Source organism: Triturus cristatus, chromosome 7 (assembly GCF_964204655.1).
Source record: "Triturus cristatus chromosome 7, aTriCri1.1, whole genome shotgun sequence".
In the NCBI taxonomy this organism is placed as follows: domain Eukaryota; kingdom Metazoa; phylum Chordata; class Amphibia; order Caudata; family Salamandridae; genus Triturus; species Triturus cristatus.
The window spans coordinates 1609346069-1609371509 of NC_140590.1; the positions used below are offsets into that span (position 1 = coordinate 1609346069).

The window sequence follows — 25441 nt, forward strand, 5'->3', positions numbered from 1 at the left end:
AGTCTCCTACCTCTTCGACGACGTCTTCGCCTTCAAAGATCACCTCATCGTCGTCTTCCGATCGGGAGTCGTGTTCGGAAGCGTGGCTGGAGTCTACGTCTTCTACGCTCTCCGCGACTTAGTCCTCGGTGCTAAAGATGTTGGCCGGGGCAGGCACCGATTGCTGTGCCTCCAATCTCGCTGCCCGTCAATTCCGGAGAGTCTTCTTCGAGCGGAACCGGGCGCAGGCCATACATTTTGACTCATCGTGATCCGGTGAGAGACATTTGTTGCATACCGGATGGACGTCGATGTGTGGGTATTTCGCGTGGCATAAAGGACATCTCTTGAAGGGAGTCCTCGATTCCATCGTCGATCGAAGTTCGGACCAAAGCGGATCCGAAAGGCGTGAAGAAGGTGCTAAAACACTAAAGAAACTGGTCGATACCGAACGGGAACAGTACCGACGAGATCTAAAGGACTTTTGGCCTTAAACTAAAGTTTCCTAACTTGAGCTAAGACAAGCACATCCGAACCCAATGGCGGAAAAAAACAATCTAAGGATGGAGAGGATGCCCATGCGCACTGTAGTCCAGGGGAGGAGCCACCTATCTCGTGATACTTCGAAGACTCTTCCAGGACAACAATGTGCAATCATCCGGACCCAACACTAGGCGGCGATCTAGGCACAGATATGAATTCAGCAGCCCACATGCCTCGAACCTACAGGATCACCAGTCACTCCTAAAGCCAACCCCGGCTGCTCCAACATTAAACCCCTAATACGATTCCTCCTTCATCCCTACATATTGTCAGCAATATTGACATGTTTCTACATAGCCCAAGCAGTGACCTAGAACTCTATATGATGAATATTATGGTTCCACATTCTTACTTCTATAATTTTTAGGTTGAATGTTTAAGTGCTCTCCAATGATCAACTACTTCAGCTCAAGTCCTGTCTGTAGTGGTGCTCTAAACATAATAGCAGGATTTCCAAGAAGGTTGGCACTATAATCAGCCACAGATGTCAATATATAATAGCCACGAGAGACTCCTACCGAAACTCTGGCTTAGAAGATCCAAACAAATGTCAAAGTGGACTAGTTAATTCAAATACATACTTTTATTTAGAAACATTTTCAAGTAGAAAAAACCCTGTCAATAAAGTCAAAGTGGAACATGTTTCTTCAGTTAAATGAGCTTTTCAGGGCAACAAAAGTCTAAAAGGCCACATGATAATCAAAAATAGCACCACTATAGAGGAAACAATGGCTAGTTAATCACATTTTTGGCATTATATATTCTTAACTGACGGGTTTTTTCTCTGGATTCCATACAGATATCATGCATTACACAACTGCTTTATAACCAAGGTTTGCGTTCTACTACATCTTTTAGGACAACTTACCATCATAATTGTTTTTAGCACATCAGGATCAATCAGTCTGCGTACTAGAACCCCCCCCCCCCTTCCCACCCACCAAAATCCTGCAAGATACATGGAAAGGAATGAATGAAACAGGCTCGACAAATAGCACAAGGAGACAGTGCAAGAACAAATCATTTTAAATACAAATATTAAACTCTTGACATGACATAGATATGGAAGGTCGGGTAGGAGAATGAGAAACTGCGGACAGCTAAGAAGGGAAACAAATTGTAAAATCAAATTTGTAGGGTGCTAATTCCAACTTTTAACTAGCACATACAGTCTTATCTGTGGCCACATAGGAGTGTTCATTTCAGACTGTATGGAAGGTAGCTTTGGGAAAATCTTAAAACCACAAGACACTTGCGAGCCTCTAGTTACAGGCATGATGCAGACTTCATTCAAGCCCTTCGATGTGGCCCACGGATCCTTGGGTGTGCTGTGGGAGTAAGACAGTCAATCCCGCGGCACCAGCTTGGAAGCATACTTTAAATACTCTTAAGGCATTTATTTATCAAGAAGTTCCATTTCGCTTTGATCTAGCTTAACCATTTCGGCCATCTAGGTCCAATTAACTTCTGTTCCTTAAGCATCCATCACGGCCTGCTTCATGCACCCACGACATCTCCAGCTTTCCTGGCCATCATCTGCATAAACCATTCTGGATTAACAAAATGCTGACACCTTGCTGCACATACTATACCTGCTAGATGTTAATACTGCTCTAAGAAATGAGAAAAAGCTCCTACTCAACCCCACTGGAAAAGGATTGAAACTTCAGCAAGTGCACTTTAAGGAGTGAGGTCTTTTGTTTCTGAAAGAAAGTCCTCTGAGAATAATAAAAAAGGGGAATATTTTTACAGATAAGCACATGATTTGGGGTGAAGAATTCCGATGATAGCTAGGCTGTTTTGATGGGCATTAATATTCCTCTTGGTCTTCTGGAGGCGCTCCTTCATCTGGTACCACAAAACCCTCCTAAAAATGCAAAAGTAGTTTAATTACTTAAGTGTAAAAGATTTGGTTTTACAGGTTTGCCTCTTGGCCTTAAATTTAAGGACAAAACTCAAACAAAATAAAGTTACTAGCCCCAACAGTGTGTGGCAAACTGGGATAGGACAGTCTACACCAAAGAAGAATATTTTGCTCTATTGTTGAAGTGAAAGTTACAAAACGCTAAACCAAATATGTCAAAAAGGTAAGCGTTCCCAGGAATGTATTGATTTGGAAAGGAGCTGGGGCAGGTGGAGTAGATTCAATGCATAGGACCACCATGAACCAATAATCCACTTCATGCTTAATATAGCCTGCTCATCCCAATACTAACTAGGCTACAAATTCAAATAAGCACCAGTAGCCTCGGTGTAATGTGGCATGTTATTGATAAGCTATATAAAATAAAAAAAACTCCTAGAGTATTAAGGGGGGTCTGGGATTAGGGTAGGAGAGATAAGCAGGTTGGGCAAGCCTAGAATTTGGAACGGTACTCCATAGGGTCCCCCAGTACCTGAAGAAAAAGTTACCTGCTTTCAGTAACAGTATTTGCTGGATACTATACATTTCAGCAGATTGCTCAGTTTCAGGTGCCAGGCTAGATCATGAAACTAGACCAAGCAACAGCTCTCCAGTGCTGCCATGTGGCTTCAGCCACACTTTGCCCATCCAGAAAGCGACGACAAAAAGGTGTCAACTGGCACTTTTGCCCATGTACTACTGAGGCGTGTGGATACGAATCAAGAAAACAAAATGACAGCAACATGCATAACATATGATCTTTGCTCACCGGGGAGTCGGACAGACTGTTTGGAATCTTTAAAAAAGTATCCACGAGAAATACCAGTACCATAAGAAAGTAACTTTCTGATCGATCCTTCTTCCTGCAGATTGGTCACGGAATGAATGCCATAGTAATACACTCCGGCAGGAGGGACTGAGCAGTTTGGATTAACCATTGAAGACGCACAGCTCATCCCTGGCAAAGCATCTGTCACTTTGTGCCAGAGATGCGAGGCAATGTTTTGCAAACGTACGCAAGGAAGAAGTGGTTGCAGACTAAGGATTTTTTGGGGTCAAGGTGTGGCAGATTTCTATGGAAAGAACCCCATTTTAAATGTGTACATTGTTACCACCTTGATTGTTTTTTGCCCAAGCAAAGCCCACAAAGATGTCCTATCATGAGTGACCAATATACATAACTCTTCGCATTTACACAACACAAACTTAACCAAAAGGCAGCAGTGCGCTGTACAGGATCAATGGCAAAGATGTCAACATGTGATTGGAGAGGTAGCCAATTTCTGAGACTGAAGGATGATTTTCTGGATGATGTAATATTCTTTAAAGTGTGTCTTCAGCTCTTTCCTAAACTGAATCAGAGTTGGGGCTGTTCTGGTGAACACTGGGACACTGTTCCAGACGCTGTAGCATAGATTTGAAAGTCCTGTTGCTTTTATTACTTTTCACACTAAGGGCCACATTTATGACCCTTCCATCACAGGGCAGCAAGTCAACTTACTGCGCTGCCCTGCGTCACAAGGAAAGGACAAGAATGCGCCATATTTATCCAATACGGTGCATTCCTATCCTTTCCTCTTGCACTGGAGCAGTTTTACCAGCCTAGCGCCAACACAGGCACCCATGCACCATAGTGCCCGTTTGGTAGGCAGCAGCACCTTCTTGCACAAAACCAATCACGAGAGGCTTTCCCCCCCCCCCCCCCCCCTTTCTATGTCTGCAGCAGAATGAGGCACACAGAGGAAAAAAAATAGAGAATATATTTCTCTTTGTTACACCTCACCTGGGGGAGACGTATCTTTTTGGCGCATTCCTATGTTTACCAGGTTTGGTAAATCTGGGAATGCATCATGCGTGGAAACACCAACACAACGCCCATGTACACCTCTTGCGCAGAATGCAACGCAGCGATTCGTGCTGTGTTGCATTACTCCATATTTAAGCCATTTAAAGCCATTCAATGTGGCTTTGCGTGGCTTAAAAAAAAATAGGACTTTAGGGGCGTGTGGTGCAAGAGTGACAAACCAGGTCATAAATATGGCCCCAAGTCTCCAGTCTGATAGTGTCTTGACTGAAGTGTGCCAAGAGCCACCAGAGAGGTTTAGCTGGTGAGAGGGGAGTGTAAACAGAAAGCCAATATCGGCCGATCTTAACTTGCTTGGTGCTTGAGGGCAAGATAGTGTCCAGGATAAATCAGAGTAATTTTGCATTAGGTGAAAGTTTAGGGTTAAAATTCACACTGCTTTATGTCATTAAGCATGGGTTAGGCTAGTTGTTTCCAGTTCTTGGCTAACAGCAGAAAGAGGTTACTTACCATGTAACTGTTTGTAGCATGTAGTCCTCTATATAACATGCTCTGCATACTCGTGCCATTTAGTATTAGGAACAAAATGTTTGGAAATTATTTTTCTTCCAAGCTGTTAAGTCACAAGGTCTGTTGCGACTACCCTTCGCCCACAATACATTAGGATAAAGACTTCATCTAACACTTTTCTGCTCAGCAGGTGAGTAGTGTATGCGGAGTAATGACAACTGAATAGTAATAGTACTGATCATGGTTAAGCCATGTGTGATCATAGTCTGCTTCTGGGTAAGAGTGGGGCATATGTGGATCTACAGCACTACATGCTAGGAACAGATGTTTTCAGGCTATGTAACAGTTTATCTGCAACCACATTTGTTTTAGATTTAGAAATGTGGTGTTAACCAGATAGTAGCCTTAAAAACGTCTACTTAAGGAAGGTTTAGGAAAAGAGCCATAGTGGCTTCCTTTGAGTTGGCATTACCATAAGCATGTTAGCGTACATTTAACAATGCATCCAGCAATGCCTGCCTTGGAAATTAGGTCTCCTATGTGACGCTTCAGAAAAGGCACTTGCTTTGTCTTGGGGATGGATTTTTTCTGTCACTTTTATACAAGTAACCTTTTGACATCTAAAGTGGTTGCTGCTCTTTCTACTACAAAATCAGTGTGGAAAATAGATGGGCAGGTAAATAGTCCGGCAAATGTGAAAAGGGGAAAACCACATTGGGTAGGAATAATGGTTTGTCAATAAAACCATTCGACAACCTGAATAAATGGTTCCTCTACAGTCAAAGTGAGGAATCCATGGTAATTGACACCTGTGGACGTTAGTATAGTAAAAGGCCTGTCCTGCAACAAGTTCTCGTTATTTCAGCATAGGAAGGTGTACTGAGTCCTGGGCTGTAGCAACACTAGAGCCTCCCAGATATGTCGTCTCAGGCAAATGCTATCACTATTTTGTGGTGTGTACTGTGGTGCTTGTGGAGGTGCCAGATAATCTTCCTGCACCAGAACACTTTGCACACCAAGAAGGTGGACTTGTGCTTGTGGCACAAGCATGGGTTACATACCTTATTTATGTTGGTCTGACCAGGGAAATTTGTACCGTGTTCTCTATAACACCTTCACATCAGTTTTTCCCCAAATAAGACCAGAACCCTTGCAGGAGCAAAGTAAACACTGCTCCAAGGGGGGGTGCCCTTGGTCACAGTCTGGTACAAATATCTTGTCACTAGAAATGTAGGTCCCCTCATCTGGCACTGAAGATCCAAGTTCAGAAATGTCATTGGTTCCAGAGCTGGCACTTGACTTTCCCAATGCCAGAAAAAGATAAATTGTGTAGGAGTCTTGTTGCACCGTGGGCTACAGATGACCCACAAGAAGCCTTGTGACTTGCAAACTAGGTCCAAAATAAATGATTTACAAACATCTATTCTCAACATTAGATGGCAGGCATACACAAAGCAAATGTATCTACGACATGCTACAAACATTCTGCTTTTGTGGTAAGCTTCAGGTGAGTCCTGGACATCCAGGTCTGGATGGGGGAAAGCAGTGAGGCATTTGGATTCTGGAGCAGAGGAGACCTTCAACTACAATGGGGGTCTGTTCGTGAATTTGTTTATTGGTCTGCGAGCAGAGTCCTATGAAGCTTGATGTACAGGTTGAAGATAAAAGGGGGCACAATGGAACCCATGGGAACTCTGCAGGTAATCAACATCTTCTATGACAAAGTACCCATATGAGTATACTGGTGCAAGACTGACAGTAGGTGTACCAGTGAAGGAAGTTTACTTTAAATCCCATATGGGACTTCAAGGTATTGACCATGGTAGGTTGGTAGCCTGTATCGAAGGCAGGTGAAAGGTCCTATAATACCAGGAGGCAGCATTCATCTTCATCTCTGGTCAGGAGGCCATCTTGGTTTCTAAAGCAAAAGCTGAAGTCAAATTGATAATACTGCAGGATGGTTAATGTGACCTTCAATGAAAGGTAGATGAATGAATGGTTAGTATTTAGCAAGGACACAGATCTAGCCTGGGTTTTGTCAGGAAAGAGGATCTGCCAATTAGGAAGACGTTGACTCTTGTGAGCAGGCATGACAGCTTCACCAGAGATGGCCTTGAATAAAGTCCTCTCTCGATAAAGATACATCTTAATAGACGGTGGCTTTGACATAATCTAGGTCAGAAAGGTCTTCGAAAAGAAAGGGGACTGAAGAACAACCAGTTTGGGATACACCATTGACGATTATGTTGAAACAATAAGGTTGTGTTATCAGACCTACTGTATTATTTAAAGCAGTTGATGGCATTGTGCTTTCCAGGGAGAATTGAGGGTCAGGCAGGTATAGATCCAGTGCATTTATCTACAAAGTTTTTATTGGCAACTTCACTGACGGTTGTGGTATAGTATTTGGCTGATGTGATTAGTTGTGTGCTTGCTACATGGAGTAACTTCAGAAGCATAAGGCCATGCAGGAGGTTCTGTTTCATCTTTTCTTTCACATCTGAGCTAGAGCATTTGTTCTCCGCAGGGATTTGAAGTAACCAGGAGTTGAAGGTTTTAGTTTGCACATGTGTTTTGGTAGAAAAAAAAGTTGTAGTTTAGAAGGGTACTTTTGTCAGATGTAGAGGGGGCAGTGTAAGAAGTGAGCTTTAAGTTGCCTTTTGAGAAATCCTTGAGCAGAGGAGGGCGATTGGGATGGCAAGGTGGTCGGTTAGGTCTAGAGGCATGGAAGACTTGCACTGAACGGCTGGCAATGTTGAATAGACCAGGTTGAAGAAATGACCTTTACGGTGTTGATTGGGTGTCATACTGTACCAGCTGAGTGTGTCAATGTGGGTCTTTTCAGGCTAGAGTTGTTCAGAAGTTTGAAGTTGCAGCTGATGGTGGCAAAAACGTGTTAAGAGGCAAGGATGTTTAGGAAACCTGTAAATGAAGTGGCGTTCTGAGCTGCAGAGCTGAAAGCGGCATGTGAAGAGACCCATGAAGTTGAGTGCTGTCATCTATGGTGCAGGACTAATGGATAAGAATCATGTACAAGGATGTGGGGTGTAGCCATGTTTTGGAGATAGAGTGCTCAACCATCTCATGTGTGGGGCATGGAGTATTGCAGAATGCACCAATTAGCAGGAGCGGATGTGAGTCGCTGACTAGGTCAGGGCTGCTTCAAGTGATCAAGGAAGATAGTTACGATAATCTGTCGATCCCCTAAAGCGTGGACACCACAGCCAGAAGCCCAGGTAGCACCCTGACAATTATTAAGAGACCAGCTATATGCATGCCATCGCAACAGTAGCAGTCTTGGGTACTGGTAGAGTGAGTCCTCAACCTCTTAAGAGTGTTGCATCTTGGCCAGCTTGGGCAGATCTTTATGACTATACACCCAGACAGTTGTTTGGATCCCAAAAGAGCACTGAACTTCCACTGAGTCCCCCATCTCAAAGAAGAGAGGTGGAGCAAAGAACAGGAGTAAGATGGACTGGATAACAAAAAAAGTCACAGCATCCGGTAGAAAGGCTACTCAAGTGCACAGCACCATTTGTCCTCGGAAAAGCTGGTGTACAACAGCTATACTGAAACGAAGCTCACTCACAAGCTGATGGGATCTCAATGCAAAAACTGTCTTCAGGGTCAGGAGAAAGCTGTGTAGGCCCAGCATAATCAGATTTTGTAGAAGGACGCCTGGCTGGCACGATCACATCCACTACTTCAAGAGGTAGAATCAACATGCAAGACGCAAATTGTGCAGGCCAGGGTGCAAAGCCCTGCCTTGCTGCCGCGGCAGAAGATCCTCTCAAAGCAGCCGCTTGATCAAAGGGCAGGCGCTCATGCAAAGCGCATCCAGGTAACACTGCTCGTAGCAGATTCCTCATTGGACTATTCCCCAGGCGTCCGACTGGATCTGGATACTTTTCAGTAGTACCTCAGTGCAGTATCATCTTTGCTGGAACCTAATTTCCAAACATGGTTTGAACGCTACATAGTTTTATCAGTAAAACTGCATGTTGGGGGCAAATATTGTGACCATTTCAATGGAAAATGTGCTGCCTTCAAATAAGTGTACTACCACATCAGGTTTTAGCAATTTATTAAAATTGAGTTTCTAAACACGAACTGAGTAATATTCCTGCATCCGCCCAAATGACCATGCTATTAGTGGCCTAAGAGGCAAGTCAGGGGTCACGTGTACCCTATATACCGGCCCAATTCTTATTGTACATGGAGCAAACTTTAGTGGGGGAAAAAAAAAAGTTGTACAGAAGAAATGCTGAACTTGCAGGTGCTTTTATTGGATACAAAAAAGAAACCGCCAACTCTATAAAATGAAATATTTGCATAGGATCACACTATTTGAGACCAGTTTACGGGTGAAGTAAATTGCAGTAAGGTCGAGCCAATTATTCAAGTAACTAGACCTGCAGGTCTAGTAATATTTTTTATGATTTTTCAAGGAATATGTGGTGATAACCTAAAGGCAATGTATCTGCAGATAGACTTATCCATCCGAAACTCAATATCCCTGAAGTTAATGTAGAATAACTTTTGGATAGGCAAATGGAAAAAGTGAACGAGAAAAGGTAGGGAGCAGAGCTGTAACCTGCACACAATTCAGGTTTCAGAGAGTCAGTTGCAAAAACACTACCTTCTTGACTTTGCTTCCAAGTTTGTGTTTATCTTCCTTCAATGCTGGTGCTGGGAGGGTCTGTTTACACAATCTAGTGGAAATGGATTTTAAGACTGTTCTGCACCCTTTAAAGCTAAGATATTCACAGTGGTATCTTTTAAAATGTATGTGGATGGCCATCTGATTTGCATGCATTAGCACATTAAAGCTAGAAAGGATCTGCTGGGTGCAGTGGGAAATTGTCCAGGAGGGCCCTGATGTGATCAGTGGCTGCGATCAGGGCTCTCTAAGTGCTGTGAATGGCTCAGAATCCGGATTGAGAGGGGCCCAGGAGGTTTTTGTGTTGCAAGTATTTGGTGAGCCGCTGGTGGATTGCCCTCTTAGAGCATTTGCTGGGAAGAGGAGCAAGGAGATGGGACAGTAGTTCTTTAGTTCTGCTGGGTCGGTCGGTTTCTTCAGGAGGGGTCCCCCTTCTGTGGTTTTCCAGCCTTCAAGGAAGGAGGTCAAGATGGAGGTGTTCAGGACACTTGAGCTTGTTGTCAATCGTCTTGCTCCTGAGGTTGAAGATGTGGTGAGGACAGGGATCCGAGGGTGCTCCAGAGTGCACAAGTTCATGAAGGAGATCGTGGCTTCAGTAAAGAGTGTTCCAATGGGTGAGCAGGTGTTTGTGGGTGTCAGCAGCCTGCTGCTGCCGATGGTAGTGGTGGTGGTGGTGGTTGGAGGGTGTCACCGTTCTTGGGAGGTCAGCGATTTAGTTTCTGAAGCTGCAGGGTTGGAGAACTCCTTCACAATGGCGTAGAGCCCCTTGCGGCGGTTCACGCTAGCTTCTATGAGTCTCCTAGGGAGTTTTGTTTCTTTCAGGAGGTGGTATGGTCTCCTGCATTTGCTGGAACGCCAGTTCCTTTCGTGCTGCCTGCAGTTGTGTTTGGTGGATTTCAGTCCTGCTGTGAACCTGCTATCTTTTGGCACAGGTTTAAGGTTTTGAGGAGGCAGCACCAGCAAGTCAAGATCCATCTCCTTGAGATGGGTTAACACGTTCAGCATAACAGGTAGAAGAATCTGTTTACAACACATCAGAAACATAGTTATTCATGACTGTAGAATGATGCAGAGGCTTGGTTAAGTTCAGAAGTACCACACCATGAAGAACTGTGGTCTTGCACTTATTGGCTTTTCACTGTCGTTACTTACGAGATAGTATAGCAAAGCCAGTGTTTCAGATGGGAGAGGTGGGAGCACTAAATAAGGGGGAGGCGGGGGAGGGGTTTCAACACCAAAGAGGGAAGTGGGCTAACTGAAAGCCCCACTTGCATTTTGAAGATATACAAAATCCGACAGTTAAAGCTGTATGTAGCCTGACCAAAAGTTGACAGAACAGTTGAATTTCAACAGGCACACCTATAGGTAACATAACATTCAGTCATGAAACAGTAGCTAAACAGACTATTTACAAGCTTTTGACAAAAACTACATTCAAAGATCTGGCAATTCTCCCCATACGTTTCCATTAAGTTCCTTTTACTGGCGGTTTTACAAATAAACATGTTCCTCAATCACGGTCTCATTCACTATTAGGAGCTAGAAAGCAAGGTCACGTTGGCTGGTGTTTTGTGCCAACCCCCCTCCCCCACCCCCAAAGCCTCACTTACATCTGTGGCATAGAGAATTTCTATGATCTTCTGTAGTACTGGGTCAGTTTCTCCTTCATTCTCCTGGCAGATCAACTCAATGTTTCTCAGCTTCCCAAAGTAAAAGTCTCTCTCTTTCTCCAGGTCTTCCACCGTTACTTTGAGTATGTTAATCTGAAAAGAAAGTCAGTGCTATTATGGACACCAAATAGCAAGGTTTTTCAAATACGCAACTAAAAATTCTACTCTACAGGCCAAATACCCACTTTTACCTTGTGCACAAACATTTTTATATTAAAGCATTCTCCTTTGAAAACAGATTTAGATTTCCATGAATATTCTTAAAATAATCTTAAAGGTCATTCTCCTGACTTTTCGCTCTGCCGGCAGTCTGATGTAGGCAGTTAAGCTGCGCTCTCGCATCCACACAAAAAAAAACTTGCATTCTAAAATAATCTTAAGGCCAATTGGAGGCTCACTTCTGAATTCTGTTTTTGTTTCCTGGTGTGATCAAAGTACGATAGAAAGGGAACATCAGTTTTGCTGGTGTAGCAGAAAAATGCAGATCAATAATGAAGGCTTACTTGAGTACACCAGTGTGACTTTACATTTAACAAAAATAGGTCTGCGGCAGGCTAGGGAGCCTTTGCTGTAGTGCTTTAGAGTAATGAAGATAGAGCGGCAAGGGAGCAGACATAAATGAAAGATGGAATTTGGAAGGAACAAGCGTCAATCAAGGCAAAAAACTTGAACCATTTTTGAAGTGGAGTATGAATAATGCACTATCAGTGTTTTATATCACTAGTGCTTAAACAGAAGGCCAAAGTGAATTGTAAATTTCACCAGAAACATCATGTGAGATAATGGACATCATTTCCTTTGAAACTACATATTTATCTTGGGAAACTTTGTGACCATAAGCTTGAGCGCTGGTCGCTATGGCATAGAACAGACAGGCTCAACTTAAGCAACGTATAAAGTATTTATGCAGTACTGCATAAGTAGTAAAGTTGAAATTTAAAACAAGAAAAAAAACTCAAGAATTGGAAAAAATGATTACAATTTAATAGACAGAATACAAAGATAAACTATTTTGGGGTGGGGGTAAGGGAGGGGGTTTGGAGAAACCTGGAGATCCGAGTGTTGGTGATATTCCTATCTTTAAAAATAAATAATCATAAGGTGCCAATGATAGTCAATAGTCACTGTGGAAGACACAGGAACAACTTGCTGCTGACCATGATGGAACACAGGTTGGTTTCACCAACCAGGTTCTCTTTACAGATAATTAGGGTCTGCCAAAAAGCAACAAATCCAGGATGATCCCCCCCCCCACCCACACAAAGCAAAAATATCCTACAACCTCCATTTGCCTTGTTCAATAACTATTCTAGCTTTAGAAGAGATCTGAACAGCGACTGAAATTTGGTTTTGGGTACCTTTACATAGACTTTGATTTGAACAATGTTGTAGGAAGCTGGCTCTGTATATATTATACCAAAGTAAGGTATAGTGTGCACAGAGTCCAAGGGATCTCCAGAGGTATAGCAGAGGCTAGATTAGATAATCACTAAGAGCTCTTTGCGATAGTGTGGTCGAGCAGTTAGGCATATCAGGAGGGTGTGTTGAGCCTTTGTATCCACTAAAGACTGAAAACACTCAGAATCTAGACCACTTATCTAATTATAAAAAAGGTATACTTAAGTTTAATTTCTAGAACCAAGCACAGGTAGGTAATGTGTATATACACTTTCAAATGCAAAGCTTTATAAGGCAATGCAATGGTGAATGGAATTGGCATCGTTACAGTTTAGAATACAGACATTACTTTGGATTACTTTTCAATTAGAGTATTTGAGGTGATATGCCGAGATATCACACAAAGGCGCTTGTAACTTACAAGCAAGAACAAAGACTTTTAGGTTAAAGTACAGTTACTTTTCTTTCATACAAACAGTTCAACAACATTTTTAGGAACAAAACTCGTAACATTGGTTCCTATGGGAAAAGGGAGGTTATAGGTTTGAAGGTAAGTGATCGACCTGCAAGAATAGTCTTTGGGGTTTAGAATCAAGGTTCCTCAAGGTTCAACGGGGCACTCAAATTGCACCATCAGCGGCACTGGGGCTTCCGGGTGCAGGGGCTCACTGTTAGCCAATGGAGCTAAGGGGGCCTTCGGTCAGGGGCTGCTTATGAGCAGGCCACTCTGGTGCGGGAGCAAAGCTCCAGGGGTTAGGATCAGCAAGGCAGGGGTCAACAAACTGCACAGGACCTGCACCACCAGCGGCGTGGAGGAGGCCGGATGCAGCGTGCCAAGAAGTAGTAGTGAGTTCTGTGATTGGCAATTGGGATATCTGGTTTGGAAAAGATGCTGCAGGCTTGGTCAGGAAAGCGTCCTGAAGGCAATCACCGCCTGTAGAGGTAAGTTGGTTCTTGGGGGATGCCTGAACACAATTGGTTAGGCCACCCAAGGCAGCGGGGAGTAAGGTTTTTTTTTGGCATCAGATCTTAACAGCTCCAGTCGCGCTCAGGGAGACCCTTCAGGTTGAGGCTGCAGGTGTCTGCTAGAAGCTTGAGGTAGGTCAGGGATCACCAAATCCCAGGTCAGGATCGCCGGGAAGACCTCCTTGTTGGGACACTAACTTAGGCTGTGGGCGTCTGGTGCAGAATCCCTGACCCACCTGGATCCGGATTCTGTGGTTGGAGCCTTTGTTAAGCAAATACAGTGCTCAAAGGAGGCAGACGGTAAGGTGAGTTGAGTGCAGGGCAGGTCTTTAGGGCTCTTGGGGGTGGGGGGGGGAGGGGGGGAGGGGAGCTTCGGTGTGGCTGCTGCTTATGCCAGCGTTTCCGCTGTAGGCAGGTCAGTCTCAGAAAAGACTGGTAGGGCTGGGCCCAACGCAGTTGGTGTCCTCCTTCCTGGGACAGCACAACGCTATGGTCCTCCTTTATTCGTCAAATCTGAGGCTGCAAGGCTCAGTGTAGCCCCTAAATACTACATTTAGGGGCGGCAAAGGAGTGTGCAGGTCAGGACCAATGGGTCCCTTCATTGGGGGTGAGCACACCCTGATAATGCCAATCTCCAGTGGGAGGAGCATGAGTTTCTCCCTAATTGACTGTGTCCCCTTATCTTCAAGATGGAGGGAACCGAAATGTGTGCTTCACCTCGCCACCTGAGGGGTGGGGTTGGCAAAGGTGGGCACACCTCTCCTCCTAACTTGGTTTTCCCGCCAATTCTCCCACCCAAAGTCGGCGTCAGAACCAGTGGGTGCCAGTTGCTGGAGGCAGCAAACAGCAGGGACAATTTACATAGGAGGTCCTTTGACTCTTCCCTTTGTGGACCCAGCCCATCCTGGGAGAGGAGGCATGACACCTCTGCCCAGGATGGGATTGGTTTCTGGACCCAGAGAGTGGAGGCCCTCTGTTCAGAGGTCCAGAAACCTGTCTGGTGGTGGCAAATGGCAGACAGCCATTCAGGAACCACACCAGGGCTGGTCGTTTTTGCATTAAATCCCTCACTGGCATCAGTGTGGGTTTAATGTGCTTAGATGTATGCTACCAAACTTTCCAGGTTTCATTAAAGCTATTGGAACGTTTGAGTTCGTAAAGACCAACTCCCAGACAATATACTCTTAATGGCTTTACTGCACTTACAAGGTCCAAGAATGGACAAGGACACTGAGGTACAGGGCTCATGCCACTATATCCTCACCTGTGGGCAAGTGCAACCTGCTAGAGGGGTAAACTACCTAGGCCTCAGGCAGTGGGTTGCAGGCATGGCACCCAGGAATGAGTGCCAAGTTGACGCTTCACTTTTCTCCGCACCAAAACACACAGCCTGCAACGGCAGTGTGGGTATGTTAAGATACAGGACCTTTAAAGGTGGCACAATATGTGATGCAGGCCTTAGAGGCCTCCCTGGGCAATGTCCGTGGTACCCATGGTACCTTTTACAAGGGACTTACCTGTGTCCATAGAGGTGCACATTGTGTGAACAAAGGTACAGTTTTGGGGAAATATTAGTAGGGTGCCAGGGCACATCAAGTCAAGTTGCAGTAGAGGTCAGGCAAAAAGTGAGGGCAACCAGGCAAAAAAGGGGATTTCTTACAAATGAACATTGTAATGGGAAAATGGCTGTCCTTGTGGAATACTACCACTGAAATAGGTTTTATACTACTGCCTTTTGTGCAATAAATTACACATATGCACATGTGAGAATGCTGTAATTGGTTTTTATTCAATCTGCTGATGCTAAGCAAGCAAAGTAGTTCGACTGGGACACGGTAAGCAGTGCAACTTCATGGAGACTACTTCTGCATAAAAATCGATCGTATTTGCAGCCAGCGTTCCTATTGCACTTTTTGCTGAAATGGTGAATGTATCTAGCTTGGTGTCCATGGCATCTGGGGAGATTGGTTTCCACAAAGGATAAACGTATGGATTAGCAAGTTCAGAAACTGTTCTAACATCAAACACAACCTGAAAAGCTTCTACTGGAGCAATCAGCATAACGTCCCATCGTGTGACTACCAATAAAGATTTTATCCACCCCCCCCCCCCCCCCCCCCACAAAGTGGACTTCTATTCAAGAGTAGAGGGTAGTCAAATACACTGTTTTAATGAATTACCCCCTCAATCATTTTACGTAAAGAGAACTTTAAAACAGAAGTATGTTCACTCCTTATATTAATTGCATTATAGGAAACATCCATCTAACAGAACCAGACACCGAAAAGGTAGACTAGGTATTAAAAGACCTTTAGTGTGCCATACACCTTCAAAGAGCAGAAAATGTCACAGGCCCCAAAAAAAATAAAAAAATAAAATAAAAAAAAATATTGGATTGTTCCCCAAGTCAATGAAAGAAAGAACCACCATTGAGAAATATTTTATTACTCGATAAAAAAGTAAAAAGGACAGTAGTCAAGATTACAGACTAAAGGTTGGTAAATTGAAAATCGTGTGTCTTCTTTTTAAATGGTGTATCAGTCTTAGACCCTGAATGCCTATTGGGCCACTCACTCCAAGCCTTATCAAAATCCACCAATGCCTCCGAAGTCTTCCATCATGCCACAGTAGAAGTCCTTGTCGACAGGTGCCTCCCACCCAAACCTTCAATAAACTCTCTCTCCCCAAAATTAAAAGTCAGCATGAATAAAAGGAAATAAAAATACAGCACTTTAAAGGCGTACAGCACTACAACAGCACATGTAATGCGTTACACCCAATGTGGGCCATCATCACCACCAGATCCCGACACGGCCCGGTTGAGCTGTCCATATTGCCTCCAAGTCAACACTGAACTAGAGCTATGGTGTCACCCTACGTCAACATGTCAGAGCCCAAGGGATTGTTCTATTTACTGCCAAATGTCCCAAATACCAACAATACAGTATACAAAGCAAGAGGAGAGGGGCACAGAAGGAACATGATATACCAGTTTCTGTATTTCTATATTGTCCCTTTAGGTTCCAACATGAACTAACAGCCCTCTCTGGGAAAGTGTGAGCTGCCAATTAAGTATCTGAATTTTATACAGAGCGAATACAGAAAATAAGGTGTCCAAATTTGCTAGTCTAAGTCAGTTCACTTAGAGAACATAGAAAATAAATTGCACATCACAGGGTGCCAGACCATCTCAGTCTATACCAGCTTCCCCCTCATGTCCAACTGACTATACAGCAGGCAGCATTACAATGGCATCACTGCTATCCAGGAAGCATGATGCTCCTCTCCTGCTCAGCACCTGTAACCTTACGGGAAATGTGAAATGTCATGGTTGCCTGGGGTTTAAGAAAGATCTGCAAATAACACCTATGGCTGAATCTGGTTGGGTACAGCTTGGCAGTCTCCGCATTCTTCACTACAATGTAGGCTATCCGTGCTTCCTTACTCATAAGTGTAAAGTCTGGAAAGATCAGGTTTTAAGGCTACAAAGATTTGGGCATGCAGAGATGAAAATGCAAACTGTCAGGCAATTGTTTTTGGACCATATCATCTCCAACCCCTCAATTTTCAGAAACTTCTCATCTCACATCAGGACACCTCACCCTTGACGATTCATCGTTGTACCATGCCAATGTGTTCAGCATGCTTATCAATTGAATATAGGCTTTTTCACAGGTCCAGAAGCAGTGCTTGAAAGAAAATCATGTCACAACCTTGAGCTATCTCCCGTATGCAGAGGTCAGATTAATGGCCAGTCCTGTGAAGAAACTGCATTTAGCGGCTGCCTCTAATGCAGGCGCTCTACAGCAACCTGAACTTGAAAGCGAATCTTGCCTGAAACGTCACAGCACAGTAGCCTGGCACCTGAAGCTCTGCCCAAAAAAAAAAAAAAAAAAAAAAAAAAAAAAAGCACCTGGATGTGCCTTCTGAATTCCTTGCGATAAGGAAGGAAGAGCTTGGGAGCCTACCAATTAAGACTGAAGAGACCGTGAACTTCTGCGCGATCTGGCTCTGCCTTGCCTCTGACAGACAGGGATGATCTTGATGGTGACATCACAGCTGACGAAGTCGCGGGTGCTATTCGCTCACTGCGCCCGGGCAAGGCCTCGGGCCCGATTGGCCTGCCAATTGAGTTGTATAAACTCCGGCCAAACAAGATCGCTCCACACTTGCGAGCTATGTTTGTGGAGGCGCGGGAGACAGGATGTCTTCCATTCGACCAACGCCTGGCGACAATCGTGGTCATACACAAAGATGGCAAGCCCAGGAATAAATGCAGCTCGTATAGGCCGATTTCGCTACTTAATGCTGAGCCGAAAATCCTCGCTAAAATACTGGCCAACCGTTTGATCCGGGTGATCGGGGACCTGATCCACCCGGACCAATCCGGTTTCATCCCGCACCGTAACACTGCGTTGAACCTTAGGCGCCTCCACGGCGTGCTCGCAAGGACGGGGACGCTGCAGGAGTCGACCATTGTGGCTGCACTTGACGCCACGATGGCTTTTGACACGGTGGAGTGGGCATATCTGTGGGCTGCACTTGCAAAATTCGGCTTTGGACCTGGCTTTGTTGGCTGGGTGAGGCTACTGTATGAAGGACCCTTGGCTAAAGTCGCGGTCAATGGTAGGGCGTCCTGCCCGTTCGAGCTGGGGAGGGGCACCAGGCAGGGTTGTCCCCTGTCGCCGTTGTTGTTTGCCCTTGCTCTTGAACCGCTAGCAGCATGGATACAATGGCACCTGGACATAAGGGGGATCCGATGGTCACCAGATCATGAGGACCGCATTTCTCTTTATGCCGACGACATTTTGTTATACATCACTTCACCCAGGAAATCCCTCATAGTAGTCTGATGTTCTGACTTCTTTTGGTAGGAACTCGGGTCTCACCATTAACTGGGGGAAGTCGTACCTGTATGCCCCAAGTGGTGACGTCCCTGTCCTCCCGCGGAATTGCTCGATCCAGATCGCCATGGGGGGCTTTTTGTATCTAGGGATCTATATCTCCACAGATCCAATTGTTCGATATGAGAGAAACCTGCTCCCTCCATTGATGCGCCTGCGGCGGGATGTGGCGGGTTGGCGGCGGCTGCCGCTCTCCCTCCTAGGCCGCGCCGCACTGTTCAAAATGATGTCTCTTCCCCGCTTCCTTTATGCCCTGCAGAATACCATGGAGCTGGTCCCGGCCAGCTATTTTCGGGAGGTCGAGAGCCTCCAGCACTCGTTGCTGTGGGAGGGCCGACCGCGTATAGCTATTGCAAAGCTGACCCCTCCGTGGTACGATGGGGGTATCGCGCTTCCTGACATTAGAAGATATTATTGGGCCACTCAGTTGAGTGCGATTAACCATGGAGTCTACGGTCCGGCGCTGAGCCCCGGCTTCGCTATGGATCGGTGGTTGTTGCGCGGGGGTAATTACTCTAGAGCACTGTACTCCAGGTCAATGGATGGGTCCCTTACGGGGCCAACCAAGACGGCGGTGCATATGTGGAAGGCTGTTACGAACTCGCTGGGTTGGAAGGATAGGCTTACCCTCGCTACTCCGCTGTTTGAATCCGATACATTGGGGAAACTTTGGCACACGAAGGGGTTCGAGAAATGGGACCGGATTGGGATATCCAGGGTGGGGGACCTGCTGGTTAAGGGCAGGGTGAAATCGTTTGACGAGCTGCGGACGGAGTACGAACTGGAGGGTACGGAATATTTCCGGTATGCACAGGAACGCCACGCTCTGCGGTCCGTCCTCGTCGAGGGGGAGACCGTGCCTGAGTCCTCTCCCTTGGAGGATCGGATCCTGGATGGCCATATGCCGGAGAGTACAATCTCCTTAATTTACAAGAAGCTTGTTAATGTCCGGACTGACCTCCTCCTAGGGGTGCGTGATCAGTGGACTAGGGATGGCCTTGAACTGGATGATGAGGACTGGCAGTATGCCATCTCCTCTCCTAAGGAGGTCGCGATCCCGGCAAGACTGAGGCTGGTGCAGCTTAAGATACTTCATAGTCTATGTCACGGGGCCCCGACTGATTCATATGGGTTTCTCCGAGGATGGCTTATGTAAGAGAGGCTGTGGGATGGTGGGAACCTTCCTACATATCATTTGGGAATGTGGTGTGATCACGGAGTTCTGGAAACCAATTAATGATGTGATGCAGGAGGTCACGGGTATTGCACTGCTGCCGGAGGCACGGCGTTGTCTTTTGAATGTCTGGGGTCCCACTGACTATGATGCGGCGCAGACTCAATGGGTGACCCTAGGAAATATGGTGGCGAAGCGGGATATTGCGCGATTGTGGGGTTCCCAGAGACCTCCCACTATGGAAGCATGGATGGAAAATATGGACTGGAGCATGTTTAGGGAGAAAACGGTGTATAGTGCCCGGGGGCGCCCTAAGAAATGGCACAAGATATGGGGGCGATGGAACCAGTATTGGGGTGATATATGTCTGCCCCCGGTCTCTGAACCGTTAGAGGAGCAACTTTCAACCTAGCTTCACTTCCAACTTGGGATTTTTATGATGATTATATGCTTGAATGTTAGCGCCTCTGCTTCTCCCTCATCCACCCGGCCGGTGGCTTTGCTCTGACTTTGGGAATGGGGCCTCGCCCCCACCGGGAACTGGCACGAGTTCATTGTGTGTACTGCCTTGCGTGTGTTATTTACTTTAGGTTTGTCTTAAAAAGGAACCTTTGTTTTTCCTGTTCCAGAGCTGTGGACACTCGTGTTGTACTTAATGGGCTGCCGAACCTCCGGGATGTCGGCTGAATAGCTGTGTTCCAGACTGGCATAAATAAAGGTTTTAAAAAAAAAAAAAAGACTGAAGAGACCATGATAAAAAAAGATTGCTTATGTGGTTAGCCTTGAAAGGGAAGCACACAAATTCTATGTACAGTCCAGGAGAACAAATTTAGCCCTTCCTCAGACATAAGGACCTACTGGAAACATCAGAAAAACAATTGCTGAACTTTATCTGCTTCAAGCCTAAAAAAGAAATTAGCAATGCAATAGGTATCGCATTTGTTAACGTTAGAGCTGCTGACGTCGAAAATTACTTTTAAAATGCATTTTACTGGCTTAGTGCACCTGGGAAATGAGAGAAAGGGGCAGAGGGGGGGGGGGGGGTTCAGAGAGCAGTTAAGTGAGACGAGTAAAGTTGGGGTGGGCTCTAAAATGAATTCTTTAAAAAACATGGTTTAGGAGATTAAAGGTAAAGGCTTAATATATGTACACCAAGCTCACATGATTTGAACACTGCCATATGCCCAGTAATTGGGATTTGTGAATGCATGCAACCATGCAATGAAAGCATGATTGCGATATGAAAATAAATGTTTTTCTAAAACAAATTAAAAGTGCTTAAACGAGTGTCCGACACTGCTGTTCTCCCATTCACACCACTTTCTTTAAACTTTCACTGTTGCAAGCTGCTCAAAGCCCATGCGATGTGCTGTGGGTGGTCCTGCAAGACAGGAATTTAGAATTTAAGGGTGCAGGCACTGGCCAATTAAAGGAGCTGGCCGTGAGGACAGCACGCATGTTAAATAGATGGTGAGCTGCTGACAATAGGTGCACTGCCGCCATTGTTAAAGCGCAACATGGTGTGCTGTAGAAAAATAATGTTTTAAAAGTAGAGTTAAGCGAACCACGCAGCACTAAAAGGTGTGCATTCGCCATGTTAAAGCTGAGCGAGTTGTGACAAATTCTGAAAAAAATTTATAATTTTAAGTTAGAGCGCGACGTGCGCTTTTTGTAAATATAAAGCGGACGCACAAGCACCCACATAAATGCCCATCTGTAGTAAATTGTAAAACAGCGCTGCCACTATATTTGAAGATAAATTGCGACGTCCAAAGCAGCTGTGGCCAAGGAGGAGCGAACGTTAGCAAATAGGACCAGCAGCTGTTCAGAATAACGAGGAGAGGGCGCAAGCGAGTTCCTGAGGTAATAAACTTGAGTGACACCACATGTAAGAGGGGCAGTCCTCATGGGAGGTTACAAAAGTAAACAAGCATTTGCAATGCAATAGGTCTCGCAATTAAGAGCTAGAGCTATTGGTGTTGTAATGAGGAATTACAGGACTAGAGTAGCAGCACTGCCTAGAGGACTTAGAATGAGGACTTACAATGGGAACAGAGACACGGCTGCAGCACTGTGTAGAGAACTTAGAATGGAGGAATTTTTCACTGGAACCAGAGAAGCAGCAGTGTGTTGAGGCCTTTGAATGAGGAATTATAGATGAGACCAGAGAAGCAGGTAGCAGGACTGCCTAGAGGACTAAAAATGATAACTTACCATTGGGCAAAGAGACCCAGCTGCAGCACTGGCTACAGAGCCAAGAATGAGGAATTACCACTGGGAACAGACAGCAGCCACATTTGTGACCAGAAAAAACAAAATGTACAGCCCTGTTTAGAGAAAGAGCAGTGGAGCTCAGAGTGCGAGAAACAGTTGATGCTAAAAACGAATTATTTCAATTAAAAATGTATCTTATTTCAATAAAACAAATGGGTAGAATTCAATTCTAGTCCTATTTGATAGACTTCCATTTTTGAAGTTTACATAATTCTTAAGTAATAAACGGTAAAATAAAATTAAAGCCCTTAATGTTATGCTAATAATACAATTAAACCAAGACAGTGTAGACAGTCGCCTCCTCTGGAAAAGACAGCGAACATGGAATATTCACGAAAGGATAATACAGGGAATACAATTATTTTACTCGAACACATGGATAAGAATTAAAATAGGTGATGGCAGCAGACTATCAACAAAGTTGACCACAACAAAAGGCCTCAAAATGGGTTGTGTATTGGCGCCACATCTTTTTAATTTGTTCCTATTCGACCTTGCACGGAGGCTAGACTGTACTAACTCACCCACCGATATTAGGTGGGCTAGCACTCCCACATCCCTCGTATGCTGACGATGTGGTTCTAATGAGTAACAAAAATCAGTCTACAATGACTCCTAAACGAAACAGACTATCTCAGAGAACAATCTAGAGATAAATACATAAAAAACAATGGTCATTGGAAGTCGGCAGAGAAGTAAACAGATAATCTGGCTTCACAGCAGTCAATTAGAAGAAGTTAAGAACTACAAATAATAGGGATTTTACATAGACAGCCTCCAAAATTATACAGAACAGAAAAAGTATACGACTCCGAGAACTAGCGCACTTGTATTCGCCTTCAGCCAATTGGCAAGGAAGTTGAACGGTCCATCATATAAACCATTACTAGCGGTAATGACGGCGAAAATTCTCCCTACTTACATATGCTAGTGCCACCTTTCATGGCAAGGATGTAGAGCTTTTAAACCAACTAATCGTTTCCACGTACAAAAAAGTTTCAGGTAGATCGGTCAGCTTCTCCAGCCCAGGTCCGTCTTGAATTTGGCCTAATAAAAACAATAGGAAGAATGTACGCCACCATAAAGCTTTAGTATGGACTGAAATTGAATGTGGGACCATCACCAATTAATAAAGCCCGAAGTCGAACAGAACAGGAAATCACCTTACAACCAATACTTAAACAATTCCCTGACAATAACCTGCACAAAAGATTTATGGAATAAAAACTTGTCCTATCTAAGCTTCAAACAAACAAATAAAAGTAGCAAAAATTCATTCACTACTAATCAATAAAAACATCTTCAAGACAAGGTTGCACGCTTGGATGGTGATTAACAACTAGAAGACACTTGCACCAGCCCATTAGCTGAATGTGACATTTTCCATTTACTTGAAACAGCAACTAATGGCTATACGATTCGGAAAATTACCATCAGTTGCGGATCAGCCCACTTGGTTATATAAAGGGCCAAAATCATGTTGACTTTGTGGTTACCATAGAGAAGATTATTCATATTATTTGCATATGTAACCAACTTCATAATGCTAGAGGCACTCTTAGACAAATTTTAAATGAGGTGTCAGATCCTGTAGAGCCGCAATAATAGCAAGCTTAAATCCATCGGACACACAACTAAACTGTAAATTGATCAAATTTGAAAGTTTATGCTCAGGCACACAAAAGTTTGTCACCAGGTCTGATATCAGAAAAAGGATAATAATGTGGTAAATTATTTGTCAAACGTCATTTTACGATCTTTTTAATTTCCTTTTTAGTTTTTAAATTGATGTACAGCGATTTTTTTTTCCTTTTTTCCCCTTTATGTTTTAAATTTCGTTTATATTGTTAAGGTTTTAACTGACCAAACAATACAAAATTTACTTACTTACAATTAAACCAAAGGCAACTGCTGACATAATTGTTCTGCATCGTGCATCAACAAAATATACGAAAACTAAATTGGAAGATGGTAAAACACATGGCTAATACTTCAAATATGCTTAATCCACTTAAAATACATCCCCATGCTCCCTCAAACAGGATAATCAAGATGAACATGAGCTGGAATATCAAGAAAGCATTTTTAGGTCTCGCCTAGCTATTGCGTTTACGCAATCGCTATGCGAGACTCTAGTAAGAGGGGCATTTCAAAGTGCTCCCAAAAGTGGATTGCATGGCGCGCACGCGCACAATCACGTGCATCGTGCCGCCATGCACTCCGTTTGGGGAAGCGCTTCAGCCCACTGGCGCGTGCACGTTTAGCCACAGCCTCATACTTCAAAGGGTCCGCTCCCCCGCCTGGAATGCACTCCCCCGACACAGCATGCCGAGAGATTGTTTCCTCATGGCGCCTCTCATAACTGTCCCACCACAGGGCTAGTCTCACGGACGCATTGCCATCCATTTATTTCACTTTCATGCCAGTGTTCTTTGCCTTTCAGCACACCGCCCGCTCACCCCTCCGTGTTTTCTTGCAGCTTTGCCCAGATCTGAGTATCAAACAACCAAAATAATAAGTTTGCCATGCACGATTTCTGCGCTTACAAAGTTAACATGCCGCGCTCATTCCCTTTTCATCCTTCTAAGGTCGATAACATTAGCTCCATTAATTCTGTGTCTAAGGATTTAAATAACCATATGTTTTCTTGCAACTTTAGGCACTTCACACACACAGCCCCACTGCGCTCACACAGGCATCAGAATGCTCTAAGCCCCACCAGTGTTTGCCACACACACATGCCTCTCGCATCTCGTGTTTTCAACCAGCTTTGGCCCGTGTTCTCTTTGCCTTTCAGCACTCCGCTTCCCCGTAACCACCATTTAACTAACATCCTGCCACTCATTCCATTTTCATCCTCGCTTTCACTTTCATGCCCGTGCTCTTTGCCTTTCAGCACACAGCTTCTCCGTAGCCACCATTTAACGACCATCCTGCCGTATACACCATTTAACTACCATCCTTTTAGTTAAAATAAAAGAATTGCCTCTAAGGGTTTAAGGAACCATAGAAATGCAAGGCAACATACACTCCGAATGCCACTCAGAGCCACATAATTACATGCCACAACTACAATGCACTCAATACAACTGACACTCCAAAAACCAATCAGTGCCACATAGTTACACATCACAATTACACAGCGCTCAACGCCACATACACTTCAAATACCACTCAGCGCCACATAATTACACACCACATAATTACACTACTCAATGCCACATGCACTCCAAATAACTCAGTGCCAATTAATTACAATGCAAGATACTCAAAACACTCAATGCCACATAATTACACGCCACTAAAAACATACACTCCACACAAAGCCACTCAGTGCCACATAATTATATCCTACATAATTACACTATCGCCCTGACTCTATTTATCTATCTATATCCATCTATCCATCTATCTATCAGACTATTGCACTATCTATCGCATCACCACAGCATCACTCAAGGGCACCACTACATCACTATGCGCTACCACAGCATCAATTAACGCCACAGCATCACTCACCGCCACCACAGTATCAATCTGTACAACCATGCAACAATTGGCTCTAATATGTTCTCTAAATATTTAGGCTTTTATTACAAATGGCATAAAAAAAAAATGATTTCACTTCTGTTCTTGGATTTTAGGCGCAATTAAAT

At 44.5% G+C, this 25441-nt stretch overlaps 1 protein-coding gene across 8 annotated transcripts in view; it reads right to left on the bottom strand.

The window, feature by feature from the left end:
• MAPRE1 (microtubule associated protein RP/EB family member 1) overlaps positions 1 to 25441 on the bottom strand; it is a 102086-nt gene that overhangs the window by 43624 nt on the left and 33021 nt on the right. For 4 of the 8 annotated variants that reach the window (XM_085619478.1, XM_085619474.1, XM_085619479.1 and 1 more), the window contains 2 exons: positions 11010 to 11162; positions 1091 to 2389 (listed from right to left, as the gene is read on the bottom strand). In XM_085619478.1, the coding sequence (XP_085475604.1) occupies positions 2333 to 2389; positions 11010 to 11162 (210 nt within the window). In that variant the 3' untranslated portion in view covers positions 1091 to 2332. Of the gene's footprint in view, positions 1 to 1090; positions 2390 to 11009; positions 11163 to 25441 lie in introns of those variants that run through there. The other 4 variants (XM_085619480.1, XM_085619476.1, XM_085619481.1 and 1 more) reach the window with 1 other exon arrangement.